A 19,978-nucleotide genomic window follows, 5' to 3' on the forward strand; every position below is an offset into this window, starting at 1 on the left:
TGAAATTAACATTTATAATTTACTTTTACATCAACTTAATATGATGTATGTAAATCAGATAAAACTGAAAGCATTTATAGTGCAATTTGATAAATGTAGATTTGTTAAGTGTTCATTTTTAATTTTTTTTAAACTGAAGGCTACCTCTTAGCTGATGATACTCAGGGAGAGACTCCGCTAATACCTCCAGAAATAATGGAATATTCCATTAAGCATTCATCTGAAGTTGACATTAATACAACACTTCAAATTTTGGGATCTCCAGGAGAAAAGGCTTCTTCCATCCCAGGGTACAACAGAACAGATTCTGTGATTAGGTAATATGAACTCTATAGCTGTGCTCTTGTAATTTATACTGTTTTATAAATTCTGAGTTGATGGGTAGATGACTCGAGTGTTAGGCACGTTGTAAATCTGATACATGAAAGAAAATAAAACTTGGAGAAGCCTTGAAATAAACAAGGATGGCAAGTACTCTGTATATATATAAGTAATGCCACTCTGGTGAGAATTGACAGCTATATCCTGTGCTGAGCAAAACAAATGTAAAATTACGCTGATTACAGTGAGACTTTGAAGGGACATTTGATCGAAAGTTCTCTGAACATATCCCATGTCCATCAGAAAGCAGTGCTAACACGGTACAGGCACCCTAAGTGAATGAAACAAAGTATATGAGATTCTTAGAAACCAGGGAAAGCTAAAACTGTATTTAAACGGCTTTTTAAGGAAAACTATGATTCTTACCTTATAAAGTAGAAATATTTGTCCTGAATATGTGAAACTTGAGAGTCCTGTCAGGTGAAGTTAGAAGACAATAGTGTGCCTCAGATGAGAATTCACTTTGATCTTCCTAGTAGTAGTGGCAAAGTTTTCATTCATTCTTAATGATGAAATGAAGGAGGGATACACCCAGACAAATATCCTCCTGGAAGAGGATTTGAAAACAGCATTTTAAATATCAGTATCTTTAAATTTAGGTTTCAGGCAGAGATATCAGTATTGAAATAACATTGGTTTTTGCCATTTGCAAAATCAAGCAGGGTGCTGTCCTCTCATCTTTTTAATTTTAATGCAAAAATATATGGATCTCATTTACACCTGTGCAGTAGAAAATATTTTTTTTGAAAAATGAACTATTAAGTTAATATCAAGGAAATGTTTGAGAATTTATTTCCTTTATTGTTTTATTCTCTTGTTTGAAATAAAATATCAATGCTCTATTGAAAAAGTTTTGTTCTTTGGGGGATTACTATAGGCATTAGATTAGGTGCTTGTGGAAATCATTGCTTTTGCTTTGGTTTGATTCATGGTGAATGTCAATTTCAAAGGCAGTTCATTTCAGGGTGCTGTCATATTATATTCTGTGTCACATTTCTTGCCTGGGCAGTACCATCAGGAATGCTTTCCTTGTATTTTCAGTGCTTTTTCAATTTTTGCCAGTCTCAGGTATCAGTGTGGGAGCAAAACATTTTTGTATCTGAGAGCACAGACTATGGAGGGTTGAGGTGAAGGTTGGAAAACAAAAATTGCCTTTTTTTTTTGGTCCAAAGAATTAACGTGATATTAAATTTGAAAGGCTATATGAGAGAAACATTCCTAGTTTGACTAAAAAAAGTTCACATTTCTTGAAGAATTTATCCTTTGACAAATAATTATTGTGTACCAAATATATACCAGGTACTGTTCTGGGCATTTGTGATACATCAGTGAACAAAATAAAAATGATTCCCCTTTTAAAACTTCTTATAGGGGAAAGATAATAAATAAACCATATAGTATGTTAGAAGACCATAACTGCTGTGGGATAAGAAACTGAGCAGGTAGGGGGAATCAGGAGTGCAGATTTCAGAGATTTGTGTGATTTTAAATGTTGTAATCAAGTATAGACTTTATTTAGAAGGTGACTCGTGAGCAAAGACTTGAGGTTGGTAAGAACAAGGCCGTGAAGGCCTGAGGAAGAGCATTCCAGGCAGAGTGAACAGCTAACACAAAGGCCCTGTGTCATGTATAGCATATTCAGGCAACAGTGGGAACTGCCATTGTGGGTTGAGCAGAGTGAGGTGGAATTTTGTCAGAAGATGGAGATAGAAGGGAAAATAGAGGGGACTCAGATAAGGTCTTTAGCCTTTGCTCTGAATGAAGTGGGGTGCTGTTATAGGGTTTTGAACAGAAGAGTAACTTACACGTTAAAAAGGTTACTCTGCTACCTTGAGAGTAAACTATGAGTGACAGAAATGGAAGCAGGGAGACCAGTGAAGAAGCTTATTGAAGTAATCCAAGGGAAAGGTGATAAGTGGTCCAGATCAGAGTGATAACAGTAGATGTTGTGAGAAGTTAAAGAGAGCTCTCTTGGACTAATTTTGCTGACTTTTGGTTTATGAAATGCAAAGGTAATCCAAGATTAATTTGTAAAGTATGAGAAAGTGTGAGTGCTGTCTGAAATATAAAGTATGTTCAGATAGCATACTTAAGAAAGTAAAATAGGATTAGAAATTGGAAATATCAGGGCGCCTGGGTGGCTCAGTTATTAAGCGTCTGCCTTCGGCTCAGGTCATGATCCCAGGGTCCTGGGATCGAGCCCCGCATCGGGCTCCCTGCTCCGCGGGAAGCCTGTTTCTCCCTCTCTCTCTCCCCCTGCTTGTGATCCTGCTCTCACTTTGTCTCTCTCTGTCAAATAAATAAAATCTTTAAAAAAAAAAAAATTGGAACTATCAACAATTAAAAAATATTTTGAGTGTAACATTGTGTGTCCACTACACTTTAATGAAAAAAATGTGTTATCTTCATCAGTTGTTTCTTCCACTCCCCTATGTGCCAGGATATGAGGATACAATAGAAGTCTGCTAGAGTGATAGAGGAGCACCTAGCAGCGGAAGGATCAAGGGGTGCTTTTGGGAAAGATGGCATTTAATCTGATAGTTGAGGGTTGAATAGGAGTTTGCAGAAGGCAAAGGGTATTCCAGGCAGTGACAATAGCCTAGGCAGAGGCCTGGAAGTGAGAGTGTGGCTTAAAGCAAGAGGCAGTTTGGTGTTGCTCGCGTGTAAGTGTGGAGGGGAGAGGTCTTTGCAGAGATGGAGAAGTAGGGATGGTGCTGCGTATTGGGCGAAAAAGATTGGAAGTAAGGAGGTGAACTGATCAAACCATAGTAGTAGGATTATACTGTGGCAGATGGATTTAAAGGATGACAAAGCAGGGGGGGGCCTGGGTGGCTCAGATGGTTAAGCGTCTGCCTTCGGCTCAGGTCGTGATCCCAGGGTCCTGGGATCGAGTCCCGCATCGGGCTCCCTGCTAGGCGGGGAGCCTGCTTCTCCCTCTGCCTCTGCCTCTCTCTCTCCCTCTCTCTGACTCTCATGAATAAATTAATAAAACATTAAAAAAAAGGGTCACCTGGGTGGCTCAGTCGTTAAGCGTCTGCCTTCGGCTCAGGTCATGATCCCAGGGTCCTGGGATCCAGCCCGGTATCAGGCTCCCTGCTCTGCGCCTCTCCCACTCCCCCTGCTTGTGTTTCCTCTCTCGCTGTGTCTCTCTCTGTCAAATAAATAAATAAAATCTTTAAAAAAAAAATTAAAAAAAAAATGTACACTCTTGTCTAAAAAAAATAAAAATAAAAAAATAAAGGATGACAAGGCAGGTTAGGAAGCATTTTCATTAGTAGTAGTGAGGGTGGAAAGAGGCAGATGGTTCTTTCAGAAGTAGCCCCATGGGATTTTGCTGACTGCTAGGGTGCGGCCATGAGGATAGGGGAAGGCTCAGGGGAGCCTCAGTTTTACCTGCCTACAAACTGCCTGTGCTACTCTTCTTTACCTTGCTCCCACTTTACAAAAGAAAAGCAAGAGCTCTTACTCATTCTGAATCTTACCATAGTGGAGAGGCAGGCGTGTAAAAACGTGCCAAGTGCCAAATAAAGGGATGTTTCCAAATAGTATGGTGTTGGGAGTGAATGACTGAGTAATAGATAACCAGTCATTTTACAAATCAGGAGGTTTTCAGCCCTTTGCATTAAATGACGTTGAAGAAATCAAGTTGTCAGTTAACAGATGATTAAAAATAATTTTTGATAGTAGATCTCTGTGATTTTTGGCATATAACTTGGAAGAAGTTCAAATAATGAAGGAACCCTTTTATTTTAAAAACACCTTCCATTTATGTAATTAGGTTTTCTCAGTGTTTCTATTTAAGTGAAGAAGGAATCAAATCAAATTATGCTCAACTCTGTCTCATTCTAGCAATAAGTAATATTTTTTCACAGATACATGAACTCATTTGGAAAAACAAAATCCTGCTACATTAATTTCATTCACAAATGCATAAAATTTTGTTTTTATGTTTAATAATTTATTTAAATTTGTGGTGTACTTCGCTCAATTGTGTACTAATAAGTATTGTAGCGGTAGATAATCCAAAAGATGTTTTAAAACAGTCTTATGATCACTGGGAATATTTTTAAATTATATTTCAATAACTAGACATACTTGTTTCAGAGAATTATATGGTGTGATCAGTAAATGAGCATAAAAATGTATTAAGATAATCTGTGGGGAAATGACGTTGAAATAAAAATTTAAGGAGAAAAACAATGTAAAGTTTCCAACTGTTAAAGAAAAACTTGTTTATTTTTCAAATGGATGATGGTGGGTATCAGAACACTGATAACTAAATTCCTGTGTATGAATTTAGAAAATTACTGTAATTATTTAATTCAGATTCTGCTAGGCTACAAGTTATATCATTTAAAACTATTCTTATGGGAAAAATCTGATACATCAACTTAAATGTATTGTGAAGTCATGGGGTATTTTTGTTCACATCCACCCTAAAGTAATTTTTGAAAATTTGAGCACTCGTGATACAGGGAGTGTGTAATATATAGGGAAAAAAGATGTTCTGGGGGTAGAAACTTAAAAACAACTGGTTTGGTGCAAGGGAAGAAATTATTTCAAAAGGACAGAGGGATAAACAGTAGCTAGAACTTCCGAGACATCCAGTTGGATAAAGAAGTGAAATGTAAAATTTCATTACAAGGAGATAATTTCAGTCATCTTGAGAGCAGTAAGGAAAAGTAGCAAAAGCCAAACTTCAGGTGATTAGAATCCCTGTTTTGGCACAGATATCCATAAAATGATGTTAAGATGGATTCTTTCAATTACACCCTTTCCTTCTTTGCCTTTTAGCTAAAGTCAAGTTAAATATATACCACTTCTGATTATGTTCTCTCCTACTCCCACCCCCAGAACAAAGACTTTTCAACTTAACTGCATATCATGCTCTGTTATTAAAACCACATAGCTATATGAATTATGTAGTGTAGGAGAGGACACTTTCTTAGAGCATATCATCACGGAGATAATTTTTTTAGCAAGATTTTTATTTTAAAATACCATTAAGAATCAAGTTTGTTAGGAAGTATATAGGACTATCAGATTTAGAGACAAGATTCAGTATTCAAAGCATTCTAGATAAGTCAATTTCCAGATCCTCTACCATAAAATGACAAATATATAAAAACATGCTAAACCATGGGAGTTTTGAGTAGTGATAAAGTGCTGAAGAATGTAGCATTTACTCTGAACTTTTAATTGTATTTCTCAATTTTGAATGTGAAAAACATCTTTAGATGGTAATGCTGAGACTTGCACATTTGGTACAACTTCCACAGAAGGTTGTCTCTATCCGTGACTCTTTGCTTTGTCTTGTTTCCTGCTTCCTGAAAGGTCAGCAATAAAATGGGGCATTTGTGTACAAGCCTATTGAAAATTTCAAGTATAGCCTGGCCTAAATTCAGAGAGTTGAGAAACAGAAGAAGGACTTTTAAGAAAAAAATAAGATTAGACAGTCAGTAAATAAAAGAATAAATGACTTCTTTTTTATACCTACAGGCTGTTATCTGCCGTTCTGAGAGTTTCAGAAGTTGAATCTCGAGCAATAAGAGCAGATCTCACTCATCTACTAAGCCCTCAAATGGGCAAAGATATTGTTTGGTTTCTAAAACGTTGGGCAAAGACTTACCTCCTGGTGGATGAGAAACTATATGATCAGGTCAGAATGTAAAACTGACTTCGTTTGGATTTATGATGATGACAGTTACGGAAATGAGAACATTTTTCTTGGTGATTTTCTCATCAAAATATAACTAAGAGCTGAACATCTTCCACATTGAAAAGAACTGTATGAATGGTGTGCGATTTTAATAACTTTCTTAGAGCACATCATTTGATTCAGCTTATTTTAACCATATTAATTTACAGATTACTATTGGGAATGGATTAATTTATTTTCTTTGTATTTGGTGTAAATATCATGTTGGTATGTTAATATGAAAATAAAGTTGACAGGAAAATCACATTGGAAGATTAAGTGGATTGAGGGTGTCTTTTTTCGACTTAACAGAAATGAATACATTTAAAAATTGATGTGAAGTAAGTAGTACTTCAGATTTAGATGCTAATTTCAGTTTGATTTTTCTGCGAGTTTCTTTTGAAGTGATCTATCTTTCTGACTTTAAAAACTTTGTTTTCTCTCTTAAGATAAGTCTGCCATTCAGTACAGCATTTGGAGCAGATACAGAAGGTTCTCAGTGGATTATTGGCTACCTCTTACAAAAAGTCATCAGTAACCTCTCAGTGTGGAGTAGTGAACAGGACCTTGCAAATGACACTGTGCAGCTCCTTGTCACTTTGGTGGAAAGAAGAGAAAGGTAAGCTGATTATAGGCGAGAGAGAGAGAGAGAGAGAGTGTGTGTGTGTGTGTGTGTGTGTGTGTGTGTGTGTGTGTGTGTAGTCTTTCAAGTGGCAAACAGTTACATGGTCCTAAGGTCCAGATAGACCTTGCATTTTGGAGCAGTGTACTTAAAAAAAAAATCCCGTATTATTGCATTAATGGAAATGAGTTTTCCCATGTTAAAATTGAGGATTGTGTTGACTATTCAAGGATTTGGCATTAAAGAATCTTATGAGAAACATGTTTAATTCAGTAATTATAGTTTTAAAAAGACTTTAATATAGAATAATCTCACTTAATTTTTTCAGGTATCCTATTCCACTTTAAAGATGAGAAAAACTTGATAATTTAGTAATTTTGTAAGTTAAGAGCTTTAGTGTTTTCTACAACTCTGGAAATGTTTCTCATTTTTCTTACTACATAGGAATGTGGTTTTTACTACTTTTGGCATTGGCTGACTCTTACTTATTGAGTTCTTTTAATTTACTAGGTACTGTCCCAAGCATTTCATGTATAGTATTTTATTTAATCATAAGATCAGTCTCAACCATGAGAGTTAGGTCTGTTATTACTGTTGTTCCTCCTATTTTACAGATCTGAAAACTAAATAAGAGAGAGTAAATAAATTTTACATTGTCAAATGACTGATGGGATTTGAGCACAAAATTATGTGACTCCAAAGTCTATACCAAGTTTACTATACTGTACTTTAAAAACTAATTAAATTCAGTTACCTTCCATTATTGTTTGCTTAATATACATGCCATGTAAGTAATACATCTTATGCTTTATTTCTGCCTGTAGGGCAAACTTAGTAATTCAGTGTGAAAACTGGTGGAACTTAGCTAAGCAGTTTGCAAGCCGAAGCCCACCTCTGAATTTCTTGTCAAGTCCTGTGCAGAGGACATTGATGAAGGCTCTTGTTTTGGGAGGTTTTGCACATATGGACACAGAAACCAAACAGCAGTATTGGACAGAGGTAACAGTTCCTTTTATTTTGATTGCACCCTCTTATATCTTACCCTGTGTGTTGCTGTAAAATACTCTGTGGAGACATAAACATGTCAGTCATACCTTTTCTGGTACTTTTCCCTTATAATGAATAGGTTGAAGCTTATTATTTTACAGATATCTTACAATTTATCCATATCTGCATACGTGATGACTTTTGAATATTATCAGGTGTTCTGTGGTTTGGGCACATTTTTGCCCACAACTCAAATGAGAGCCTAAAGAATCAGTCTTGAATACGGAGATGCAAATTAACCACTATATTAGTTTGCTAGGACTGCTGCAACAAAATATCACAAATTTAGTGATGTAAAAATAGAAATTTATTCTCTTGGAGGTCTACAGACCAGAAGTCCAAGATCACGGTGTTGGTAGGGTTGGTTCCTTTTGAAGGCTGTGAGGGAGAAGATGTTCCAGGCCTCTCCCCAAATTTCTGGTGGTTTGCTAGCAGTCTTTGGCATTCCTTATGTTGTAGAAGCATCATCGTAATCTCTGTCTTCATCTTCATGTGACATTCTCCATGTGTGCATGCCTGTCTGTAAAGATAACAGTCGTACTGAATCAGAGGCCCACTCTCTAATAACCTCTTCTTAATTTAATTATATCTGCAACAACCCTGTTTCTAAATAAGGCCACATTCTGAGGTACATGTGGTTTGGACTTAACTGTATCAATTTGAGGGGGACATAATTCAGCCAATAACCACTGTGGACACATTGCCTTATGTAAATTAGCTTTAAATCAGGAACCAAGAGTTACCAGTGTATGTAGGTGGGTGGCCTGTAGTCCCTGTGACTAGAGTGCTCTTAATGTCTGAGAAGGGACATGGTAACAGAATTAGGTAGTCATCTGTGACTTCAGACCAGAATTTAAATAATTGTATTATCATATGTACAGCTTTAAATAGAATTAAGATATCTTCATGAATATGCATTTTCACTCAGGGCAGGACTGATTATCTGAAGAATGTCCTCTGCCAAGAGGAGTGAGAAAAGAGAAAAACAGGCAAGAGCTGTATGTTGGGCTTGACCCTGGGGAACAGAGGTTGGCAAATTGGAGCCCACAGACCAAATCTGGCCTGCTGTCTCTTTGTAAATAAAGTTTTATTGAAACACAGTCATGTTCAGTTGTTTACATTTTTATGTCTGGCTGCTTCTGTGCTACAGTGCAATTGTAATTGGGTAGTTGGGCCAGAGATGACACATTCTGCAAAGTCCATATTTATTCTCTGGCCCTTTGGAGACTTAAATTTCATCTTTGGGGGTGGGAACAGTTAATGAATTGGAGAGAGATGATGATAGTGACAGAATTCTGTGAATGGCATTGACTAAGTCATGTTCTGTGATTTGTGGTTTTTGGAACCTAAATTACTTCAGGAAGTGGTTTGACTTACATATGTTGTGAAATGATTACCACAAGAAGTTTAGTCAATATCCATCATCTCGTATAGATACAATAAAAAGAAAAAACAAAAAGAAATTTTTTTCTTGTGATGAGAACTCTGAGGATCTACTCTTTTAACAATTTTCCTATATATCATACAGCATAATAATATATATTAACTATAGTCATCATGTACATTACACTCCTAGTACTTATTTATCTTATCACTGGAAGTCTGTACCTTTCAACTACCTTCCTCCAATTCCCCTTTCCCCACTCCCCCACTCCCCACCTCTAGTAACTACAAATATTTTTCTTTTTTACAGAACAATTTTTTTTTTACTAATCTTTTTCTGAGAGTTGGGATTTTTTGTTATTTTATTATTTTATTAAAATTCCTCATTGTAAGTAAGATCATATGGTATTTGTCTTTCTTTGTCCGAGTTACTTAAGATATACCTTTAAGGTTTATCCATGTGGTCGCAAATGGTAGGATTTCCTCATTTTTTATGGCTAAATATTCCGTTGCATATGTACCACAACTTCTTTATCCATTCGTCCATTGGTGGACACTCAGGTTGTTTCCATGTCTTGGCCATTGTAAATAATGCTGCAGTGAACGTGGGGGTTCAGATGTCTTCTCAAGTTACTGTTTTTATTTCCTTTGGATATATTCCCAGAAGTGAAATTACTGGGTCATATAGTAATTCTGTTTTTAATTTTTTGATGGTCCTCCATACTATTTTCCATTGTGGGCTGCGCCAGTTTACAATCCTCACGAATAGTGCACTGGGATCCCCTTTTCTCCACATCCTTGCCAGCATTTATCTCTTGTCCTTTTGATGATGGCCATTCTAAAAGGCATGAAGTGATGTCATATTGTGGTTTTGATATCCATTTCCCTAATGACTAGTGTACTGTGTATTATTTCTTTATGTAGGCCAGAAGTTATGATGACCCTCAAAATGGGGAATGTAGGGGTGCCTGAGTGGCTCAGTTGAGCGTCCAACCCTTGATTTTGGCTCAGGTCATAATCGCAGGGTTGTAAGATGAAACCCCTTGTTGGGCTCTGTGCTTAAGAATCCCTCCCTCCCTCTCCCCCACCCCCCCCACTTGCACATGCACACATGCTCTCTCCCTCTCTAAAATAAATAAAATCCTTAAAATGGGGAATGTAACATGTGGTTCAGATGTTCTTTGTTTTCAGTGCTTTTTTTGCCTCCAACAGTTTGTAATGCTTTAGAAAGTGAATATTTATCCAAGTTGAGGAAATAAAGTTGAAATAAATGAAGCATGTGAATTAAACTTTTAGAAAATTATGCTTTACTTTGATAGGTTCTTCAGCCACTTCAGCAGCGATTCTTAAGAGTGATAAATCAAGAAAACTTTCAGCAGATGTGTCAGCAAGAGGAAGTCAAGCAGGAAATCACTGCCACACTGGAGGCCCTGTGTGGCATTGCTGAGGCTACCCAGATTGACAATGTAGCAATTCTTTTTAATTTTTTGATGGACTTCCTTACCAATTGCATTGGATTGATGGAAGTTTACAAAAATACCCCAGAGACTGTCAATCTCATAATAGAAGTTTTTGTTGAAGTTGCACATAAACAGATATGCTATCTTGGAGAGGTAAGCACTTTCTAATTTTATCCCTTTAGGATTAGAACTCCTTAAAGTATAACAAAATAACAGATACTTTATTTTAAATTTAATGAATACTATCTGAAATAATATTTTTGTGCCTCCAAAAGAGTTTTCAAAAAGACTTCAGAACTTTGCAGAAGAACTCAAGAGTTCAGAGGAAGGCTTATTGAAGGAATATAAATTCTTGCCCTAATACTGTTAGTAATCAGTAATATTTTTTTTAATATAATGTTATTCAATCAAACTCATCCAAATGAGGAATGTTTGATAAGACAAATGGTGGAAAAATTTAATCAGTTTCTGTCTGTTGAAAGTCTAAGGTTAGGCTTAAAATTTTAAATGGTAATTTGTATCTTTGCTTTATAATCAAATGGATATTTAGACACTTTAATTCTTTTACGATCAGTAAGCAGAGGTGCATTAATTTTTAGAAATTATTTAGAAAGCTGTTTTAAAAGTGCCTTAAAGGAATATATTTGTAATTGCCTGCAGATTAGCATAAATCTTGTTTTAAACCATTTCATATGGGTTCCTGATTTGTAAACTTTTTAGTTAGATCAAAGGCACTTGCTCAAAAGTAAGATTTTATTTTATAAATATTACAAATGTAGTCACAGATGCATGACTGAGAGGGCAGGCCATTGCCATTTATTTTGATGTTTAAGACTACTGTTTGGGGGGTGCCTGGGTGGCTCGGTCGTTAAGCGGCTGCCTTCGGCTCAGGTCATGATTCCAGGGTCCTGGGATCAAGCCCCGCATCGGGCTCCCTGCTCCGCAGGAAGCCTGCTTCTCCCTCTCCCACTCCCCCTGCTTGTGTTCCCTCTCTCACTGTGTCTCTCTCTGTCAAATAAATAAAATCTTTAAAAAAAACAAAAACTACTGTTTGGTACTCTGTGCTTTTGCAAGTTAAACAATATTAAATCTTAAAATAATAAATGTTATACAAGAAGTTGAAACAGCAGAAGTAAAACAGTTCTGTTGCCAAAATCTTATTATCTCTCTAGTATGTATTATCAAATGAACAAAAAAATGGATTTCAAATTTTGTTAGGAAACTGCTAATTTTTAAAATATAACTGCCATCTTTAATACATGCTTTTTCATTTTTCTTAATGTTTTACAATAGTTTAAAACAAGTATTTGAGCTACTATTGGGATTCAGAGTAAATTTTTTAGATTATAGATTCTTTTAGGGTTTATATTTTTTTCCCAAATAAGTTCTACTTAGTAGTGTAATTTATCACCCATTCTCTTACAGTCCAAAGCTATGAACCTATATGAAGCTTGCCTTACTTTGCTGCAAGTATATTCTAAGAATAACTTAGGGCGGCAAAGAATAGATGTTACAGCAGAGGAAGAGCAATACCAAGACCTGCTTCTCATTATGGAACTTCTTACTAACCTTCTGTCAAAAGAATTCATAGATTTCAGTGATACAGGTAAGATGTAGTGTGATGGTTTTAAACTTTGTTTTTATTGTCTTTTTTTAAAGCAAAAGAATGTTTTTTTTTGTTTTTTAAGCAAAGGAATGTTTCTAAGTGAAATTTTATGAAGTTCAGTTTATAAAATCATGAAAGTCAGTCTATTTGAAGCGAAAGTAGGACCAACATCCCTTCCTGCTTGGCTCTTCTAAGAATAATAGTAATAATACCTTCCATTTATTAGGTTCTTAAAAATGCCAAGCACTGTTCATATCACAATGGCAAGAGATAGGTATCATTGTTATACTCAGTTTATAGATGAGAAAACAGGCACAGAGAAAGTCGTGTCATTTGCCCACAGATCAATAGCTAGTAAGTTGCAGGACTGGGATTCTCATCCCAGCATCTAAATGAGATGCCAGGACCAGTCTTTTCTGAGTTACACTTTATTTACTTATTTAGATTTTATTTATTTGAGAGAAAGAGAGTGTGTGTGTGAGTGAACATGAGCAGAGGTGAAGAGGGGCAGAGGGAGAAGAAGACTCCCGCTGAGCAGGGAGCCTGATGTGGGGCTCCATCCCAGGACCCTGGGATCATGACCTGAGCCGAAGGCAGCCGCTTAACCAACTGAGCCACCCAGGTGCTCCTGAGTTACACTTTATTGACTGAATCACTCCCCTGTGTTCTCGGAGATAGCTATCCCTGAAAACTGTAGCACTTTCCAGATTGCAGCTTGGTTGGGAACCCTTGTTGGGATGGGTAACACTGAATTCTGGAGCTGACAGGCCAACTTGGAAGGCCTAACCTAGGGGCTCACAGACAGCCTGACCTTGGGGAAGTCAGTTGGCCTTTCTTCGTTTATTCTGTTAAAGTGGGTACATAATAAATGCCATTTGAAATGTCTTAAAGATTAGCTACAAAGTATCAGGGTGCCAAGCATTGTTCCTGGCAACCAGTAGGTAAAAGAAAGTTGATATTACAGGCAAGAACTTTATTAGTAATTGAAACATCATTTATTTGCATAGTTTTCCTTCACTTTCCTCTTAACCCACTGCCAACCGTACCTTAAAACCCAAGGGATCTTGTTTTCTAAGAGAAAAATGAATCCTATCTAAAGCTTCCTTTCATACGTTGTGCAGACATTCATAGTAGTAGACACTTCTGACATCCTTGTAAGATTCTCTTTCTGAATTGGGTGCTATGACATTCCACTTTTTCCCCAATACTTGAGATTCTTCTTTCTCTGTTTCCTTTATTGATTTATTTTCCTTATCCACTGAACAACAGTGTTTTGCAATGTCTGCCCCTACCCTAAGCACAGTTTTACAGTCCAGACAGTTTACTCTCCTTCGCAGTTAACGAGGGGTACCTAGGAGAGAAGCACCGTCCTGCACTTCCCCTCAGTGAATTCTTTCTATACCAAAGCCTCAGCTGCCCATCTGTTTCTAGGCCCAGCCTCTCACCAAATGTCATTCACATGTTTTCTGATTTGTTCAGGTTGATGCTTCTCCATCCAGGAGTTCTTAACCTTTTCTAGAGCACGTGTGCCTTTAAAATCTGAAGTAGTTATTGAGCCTTTCCCTTAAAAAGTATATGTTACACCAGGCTCAGAGTTTTACGCAAGGTTAATAGTTGAGTTGTGAACCCTTAGAAACTCAGCTGTAGACTTTCTAGGGCTGAAAAGACCCAGGTCAAGAAACCCTGTACTCTGAAGAGTCTGATTCAAAGTTAAAAGCTTGTACTAAAAGGGATGGGGAGGGCTGGTAAAGGTTGTGGAGAGGGAAAAGGCATCCCAGCCATCAGGTTTGTGGTGCAGTCTGCCATTCTAAGAACACATTGTATAGATGAATGGCAGGTTTTCATAATAAAAAGGCAAAACGATTAAAAGAAACAGCATTAGCTGATAAAATAGATGGCAGAAAGGAAGGTGATACTTTAAGTGATTATTTTAAAATAATGGTAATTGAGATAAAATAGAAAATGCTTTAAATATTATGAAATACAATTAATATAGTAGAGGGGGAGATTAAAAGCATAAGTGGAATGGGCCTCTGCTCTATATTCTTGAATCCTTAGGAGAGCTTGTGGCTGGAGAGCCAAGTCCCACCAAGCACAAGGCAGGACGTTCTGTACAGTCCTGAGAGCCCTATCTTTTAGGAGCAAGCCCTGGGAGCGGGGTGGGAGCTCCAGGACCAGTTTCCCAGGGCTCCAGAGCAGGCTTAGGTTTCCTGCGGGATGCAATCCAGGTTCACCAGTGCCTGGCTTCAGAACATGGGATTCTTCCAGCTGGAAAGGAGACTCCTGGGGAAGAAGTTCACAATTAGGCTGAAAAAGTCATTTTCAAATAGAAATCTTTTTTTTTTTTAACCTGATTTTATCTTTTTGTCTGTTACACAAGTAATTCGCTCTTAAAAGAAAATTTTTTAAGTTCAGCGATAAAAAAATCACCCATTCTTTGACATAATCTAGAGTCCAGTATAAATGGCATTGTGGTCATTTCCCTTTTGGTTATTTTGTACAATTTTGTGATCGTACTCTAAATATAATTTTATATTCTGCCCTTTTTTTGTTAATGTGTTGTTAGCCTTTTCCTTGTCATTAAAATTTTCATGACCTTTAATGGCTGCATGGTACTCCACATTTTGGAATTTAACCTGATTCCCTAATACTGGACGTTTGGAATATTTATGGTTTTGCTGTTATAAATGGTGATGCAGCATTCACTTCTGTGGACAAATCTGTGTCTGAATTTCTGATTATATCTTTAGTACATACAGGGCTCAAGAGGCTCTTAACATATTACTTTTGAAGGTAACTTATACTATATCCTCACCAGCATTTACATGTTATCATTTAAAAGTCATTTTTAATTTAATGAATCAGAAGTAGTATCATTGTTTCATTAATGAGTAGAATGAACTGTTTTTTAGTTTTTGTTTTTTAATTTTTTGAAAAGATTTTATTTGAGAGAGAGTGTGTGTGTGAGAGAGAAAGAGAGCACAAGCAGGGGGGAAGGATAGAGGGAGAGGGAGAAGCAGACTGTCCCCTGAGTAGGGAGCCCAATATGGGGCTAGATCCCAGGACCCTAGGATCATGACCTGAGCCAGAGGCAGACATTTAACCAACTGAGCCACCCAGGTGCCCGAATGAACTGTTTTTCATTGGGCTTCTGGTTTGGTTAGATGTTTGTGCATTTTGCTCACTCACCTATTTAGGTCTTAGGAGGATTCTTAATTTATATACATTTTTTATGGATTAAGGATAATAATCCTTTTTCATATTGGTAGTTATTTTTTAACTACTTTTTTCTCTGACATTTTAATTTCTGTGTTTTCCCCCATTGCTTTACAGCATAGAAAAATTTCACACACCTAAGAGGTAAAATAAGTATTACTGTGGAAATTATTTAACTTACGGTGTAGTTTGTCAGCAGAATAGGTTTTACTTTACTTTTATCATTGTAGAATAATACTGTAAACACGGAGTAGCTGCATCAAGTACTCAGAGACCCTAAAAAGTAAAATACAAAAGGATGACCCAGGGCAAGACAAGGATAGAATATATCTAACTCTGTTAGTTTATTGATGTTGCAATTCTAAGACTGCCTTTTTTTTTTTTTTAATTTTCATAGATGAAGTGTTCAGAGGACATGAGCCAGGGCAAGCAGCAAACAGGTCTGTGTCCGCAGCTGATGTTGTTTTATATGGAGTGAACCTAATTCTGCCTCTGATGTCACAAGATCTTTTGAAGGTAATTGAAGACAGTGAATGTGAATATGCAAAGTGTGTATGTTTGGAGTTAAAAGATATTTTAGACAAGAATAGACCCTTGATTTAATTAAGGGGGTATAAGTACCTGCTTATCTGTTAAGTACACATGAAAACTAGAATTTTAGGTTCCCATTGTGTTATTCGCAATTGTGCATGCAGTTGAGTACGCAGCTCATGCCCTCATTTAATCTTGCCCCAGAGTCCTGCGTTCGCTGATAATTAGTGACAGGAAAAAAATGGTTCTTTTAGAAACTTAATTCTAATGTTAGCAGTTCTGATTCCCTCATCATTTGTCATTAAGCAACTTAAGTTATATGTTTGGGTGTATTCCACTGATACTTTTGAACATCATTCTCAGATTTGAGGGATTGAGCCATAGAAGGCATTTTCTAGCCACCCCATATGGTAAGAAACCAAGACTACCACAGTTTTTAAATTTGTGTACATTCTGATGACCTCGTGTCTTGGTTTCGCCAGTCAGTATTGGTGATGATGAGGCTGCCTTTTCTTCTTTCTTTTAAGTACCATAGGGGAGGGGAGTCTGTTTTATGAGTTGTCACAGAGGGTGAGGGTGGGGACAAAGATGTGGATGGGGAAGAAGTGGGAAGTGTGTGCATGTGCGCATGTATGGAGCTCACACAAGGTAGAGTGGGAGAGGGAAAGAGAAGTCAGTCGTGGGAAGAAAGAAGGTAGAGGTTGAGAAGTGGTTGGACTTTGCGGTTAAGAGTAGGAGTTGCTGGGGCACCTGGGTGGCTCAGTCATTGGGTGTCTGCCTTTGGCTCAGGTCATGATCCCAGGGTCGAGCCCCACATCGGGCTCCCTACTCGGTGGGAAGCCTGCTTCTCCCTCTCCCACTGCCCCTGCTTGTGTTCCCTCTCTTGTTGGGTCTCTCTGTCAAATAAATAAAATCTTAAAAAAAAAAAAAAGAGTAGGAGGTGCTGCCAGATTCCCACAGAGTGGGCTGGGACCGCATGCTTCTTTCCCTGAGAAATGTCTTTGGGAGAGGATACTGATGCCCCGTGAGCCGAGTATTCATGTAGCCACTGTATACTGCTTTGCTTTTAGGGTTTTTTTGGTTTGGTTTTGAGGTTTTTTCCTCATCAAATAGACCATTAAACAGATGTGTATTTCCTTAAGTAAAGTTAAAAGTGTGCATTGCCTACTTTTTACTTCAGTTTTCCAGGACTGTCAACAAACTTTTGGAAGTGTGAAGGAGTGGATATTCTATTCTACACATAGTCTTAACAATTTGTATTTTTCTAATATGCTGGAATGCAAATAAACACATTTGCAAAGGGTTTTAATCATAGGTCATTTAATAATTTGAAATTTGACTGTTTTGTCTACTTTTTCAAGGTAAACAGATATCTGGAATTGGCTGTAGCTTTTATTAACTGTCCAGAAGATCATTGTTTCTACTATGTATTACTTTTGTATACTAAAATATTCCCTTTATTATAACTTATTTTTACATTTAATTTAGTCTGCATGTCTTCTAAATCAATATGTTTTAAAGAAATCATTGTACTTTAAGTTTGTTGGTTATTATTTTATTTTACTGCATTAATGAAAATAGAAATTAGATATCAGTAAGCATCTAAATATTTAATATTTCTTTTTCAGTTTCCAACCCTTTGTAATCAGTACTACAAATTAATCACATTTATCTGTGAGATTTTTCCTGAAAAAATACCACAGCTTCCTGAAGATCTTTTTAAAAGTCTGATGTACTCTCTAGAACTAGGAATGACATCATATCCTTTAAATGAACATCATTATCATTTGTCACTTGGAGTAAAAGATCTTACCTAAAGAAAAGTTTTTAAAATTTGTATTTTTAATTTTTCCTTAGTGGTTTAGTTTTATTTCTTAAGAAAACAGTCATCTACCTCCCTGAATTCTGTTTCTTTCGTTAGTTTGCCTCACCTTCTCCTCCCTTCACAGATCCCAAAGGCGTTTGGCACCTGGTCCTGAAGTCACTCTTTCATTAGGAGCCCCAATTAGTAATGTCATGTACTGTTGCTGAGTCTCAGATCTTAGCTACCTGATAGTAGAGAGTAATAAGGCTTTTTATCACTTGTGTCCTCATGATCAGAAACCTAGAAATCTACAGTCCAAGACCCTCTCAGAAACACCAGAAGCCTTTTCTCACATAATGCCATACACTAATCTACTCCTCTGTATTCAGTCCTAGAATTTGATAATAGCTATAACTTTTTCATCTTTTATAAGTCAAATGTATCTAGTTTGTTCCTTGACCTTCATGATCAGAATGAGTTCGGAGGTTTGCCAGCTGTGCCTGGAAGCTTTGACACCATTAGCTGAACAGTGTGCTAAAGCACAAGAAACAGATTCACCACTTTTTCTAGCAACACGGCACTTTCTTAAGGTAAGATGTTTGGGTGGCCTGTCGTGAAACCATCTGCTTTAATAAGTATGGTCACTGCATGTACATCTTCATTCAAATGAGGAAATGCTTACATCATTCATAAAGCAGGAAATCATTACTTTTTCTTCACTGTGCTTTCTGGAGATTAATTCCCTGGGTACATTATTCTCTGCTTTTATTGTGTGTTCTTGAAAATCGATGTGGGAAAGGCAACAGGGAATTTGGTCATTTGATGATTTCACGTATCACAGCAAGGGGTAACATCTGTACATTATGATTGGATTTTTAAAAAACTGTTTTCTTTAATTTTCAGATTTATTTAATAAGAACAACTACTACCCCTCTTTTTCTTTTTTGGAATGGGGAGGGGCTGGAAGATTGAATGATCATCATATATTTTTATTTAGAGGTTTTATGTTGTGTACTTTCAGCTGGTTTTTGATATGCTGGTTTTGCAAAAGCACAACACAGAGATGACCACTGCAGCTGGTGAAGCTTTCTACACGTTGGTGTGCTTGCATCAGGTACTGGACACAAGGCTCTTCATGGGACTCTTCTCATTTTTTTAGCAAGGAGATTATTCTTGCAGAGAGTGGGCCTTGAATACTTCCAGTTCTTATAGAGTCTGTGACTCATTGCTTCAGTTCTGTCTCAGGCTATATCTCTTTACTTCCTTGTCAGCTCTGACTTTCTGTGTTTATTTGACAATCTGTTTGTCAATTAATAAGGACTTCTTTTCCTTTCTCCACTGTTGTGAATCATCCTTTGCATTGATTGCTGCCCTAAAGCTTGTCCTTAAACAAGTGTGCTAGGAACCAGGAATCAATCAATCCTGAAAGAATAGCAGTGAATGTTTTCTGTCCTTGAGGAATTCAGTTTTGTAAGGGAGACCAGATGAGTAAGACTGGGAACCCAAAGGAGTCTGCCTTGAGAAAGCATGGAAATCAATAGTGTGTATTTCCTATCATAGTATGCAAAATGTATTACTTAATATTACACTGTGGAAAAGAGTATATTGTTTCATTTTATTTTGCTCAGCCTTTAAAGACTCTGAAGTGCTCACTCACTGTTTGGGGTTAATGTAATGGGAGAAAAGTTCCGCTATCTCACCTGTCCCTTCCCTATTCCAATAGAGTAGGTACCCATCAGGTATATGAGAAGAACCATATTGGGTCATCAGCTGCCTTAGTTTCCCAACACTCCTTTCCACTCTTTTTTGTCTGGCCACCCCCACCGCCACGCACATGTAAATGTCCTGCATGACTAAGTGATTGACTTTTTTTTTTTTTCCTTCCTTGTATAGAGTCCATAGCATTTGCTGTGAGTGGCACTCAGGGTTTGGTTTTATTTACCTTTTTAATAAAGATAGGATTTTGAGGCCTTTCATATTACTTAAAGACTCCCTATAGACTTCCTATACCATCTGCGCCCCAAGCCAGAGGTACTCTGGCACTTCAGTTCTTGCTGTGCTCTGTAGGAAAGGTACCCAACTCAGGTCTGTGTCCTTTCGCTATCATCTTACTTCCTTGTTGCTTACTAGGAAGATAGGCTTCTTGTTCCCATAGATACAAGCCATTGCATTCCAGTTGCCTTTTTTTTAAAAACCATATTTACACATTGTAGAAAAGAGAGCAGGGCTT

At 37.1% G+C, this 19,978-nt stretch overlaps 1 protein-coding gene across 4 annotated transcripts in view; it reads left to right on the forward strand.

The window, feature by feature from the left end:
- The window catches only part of XPO4 (exportin 4), a 140,151-nt gene that overhangs the window by 97,354 nt on the left and 22,819 nt on the right, over positions 1-19,978 (forward strand). For all 4 annotated transcript variants that reach the window (XM_064586303.1, XM_064586304.1, XM_064586305.1 and 1 more), the window contains 10 exons: positions 140-317; positions 5,881-6,040; positions 6,529-6,698; positions 7,526-7,700; positions 10,451-10,744; positions 12,017-12,197; positions 15,811-15,929; positions 17,573-17,703; positions 18,221-18,338; positions 18,770-18,862. In XM_064586303.1, coding sequence (XP_064442373.1) covers positions 140-317; positions 5,881-6,040; positions 6,529-6,698; positions 7,526-7,700; positions 10,451-10,744; positions 12,017-12,197; positions 15,811-15,929; positions 17,573-17,703; positions 18,221-18,338; positions 18,770-18,862 — 1,619 coding nt within the window. The remainder of the gene's footprint in view (positions 1-139; positions 318-5,880; positions 6,041-6,528; positions 6,699-7,525; positions 7,701-10,450; positions 10,745-12,016; positions 12,198-15,810; positions 15,930-17,572; positions 17,704-18,220; positions 18,339-18,769; positions 18,863-19,978) is intronic.

Source organism: Mirounga angustirostris, unplaced genomic scaffold, assembly GCF_029215605.1.
Source record: "Mirounga angustirostris isolate CCGP_5_RB_7025 unplaced genomic scaffold, mMirAng1.0.hap1 SCAF_3, whole genome shotgun sequence".
NCBI lineage: Eukaryota > Metazoa > Chordata > Mammalia > Carnivora > Phocidae > Mirounga > Mirounga angustirostris.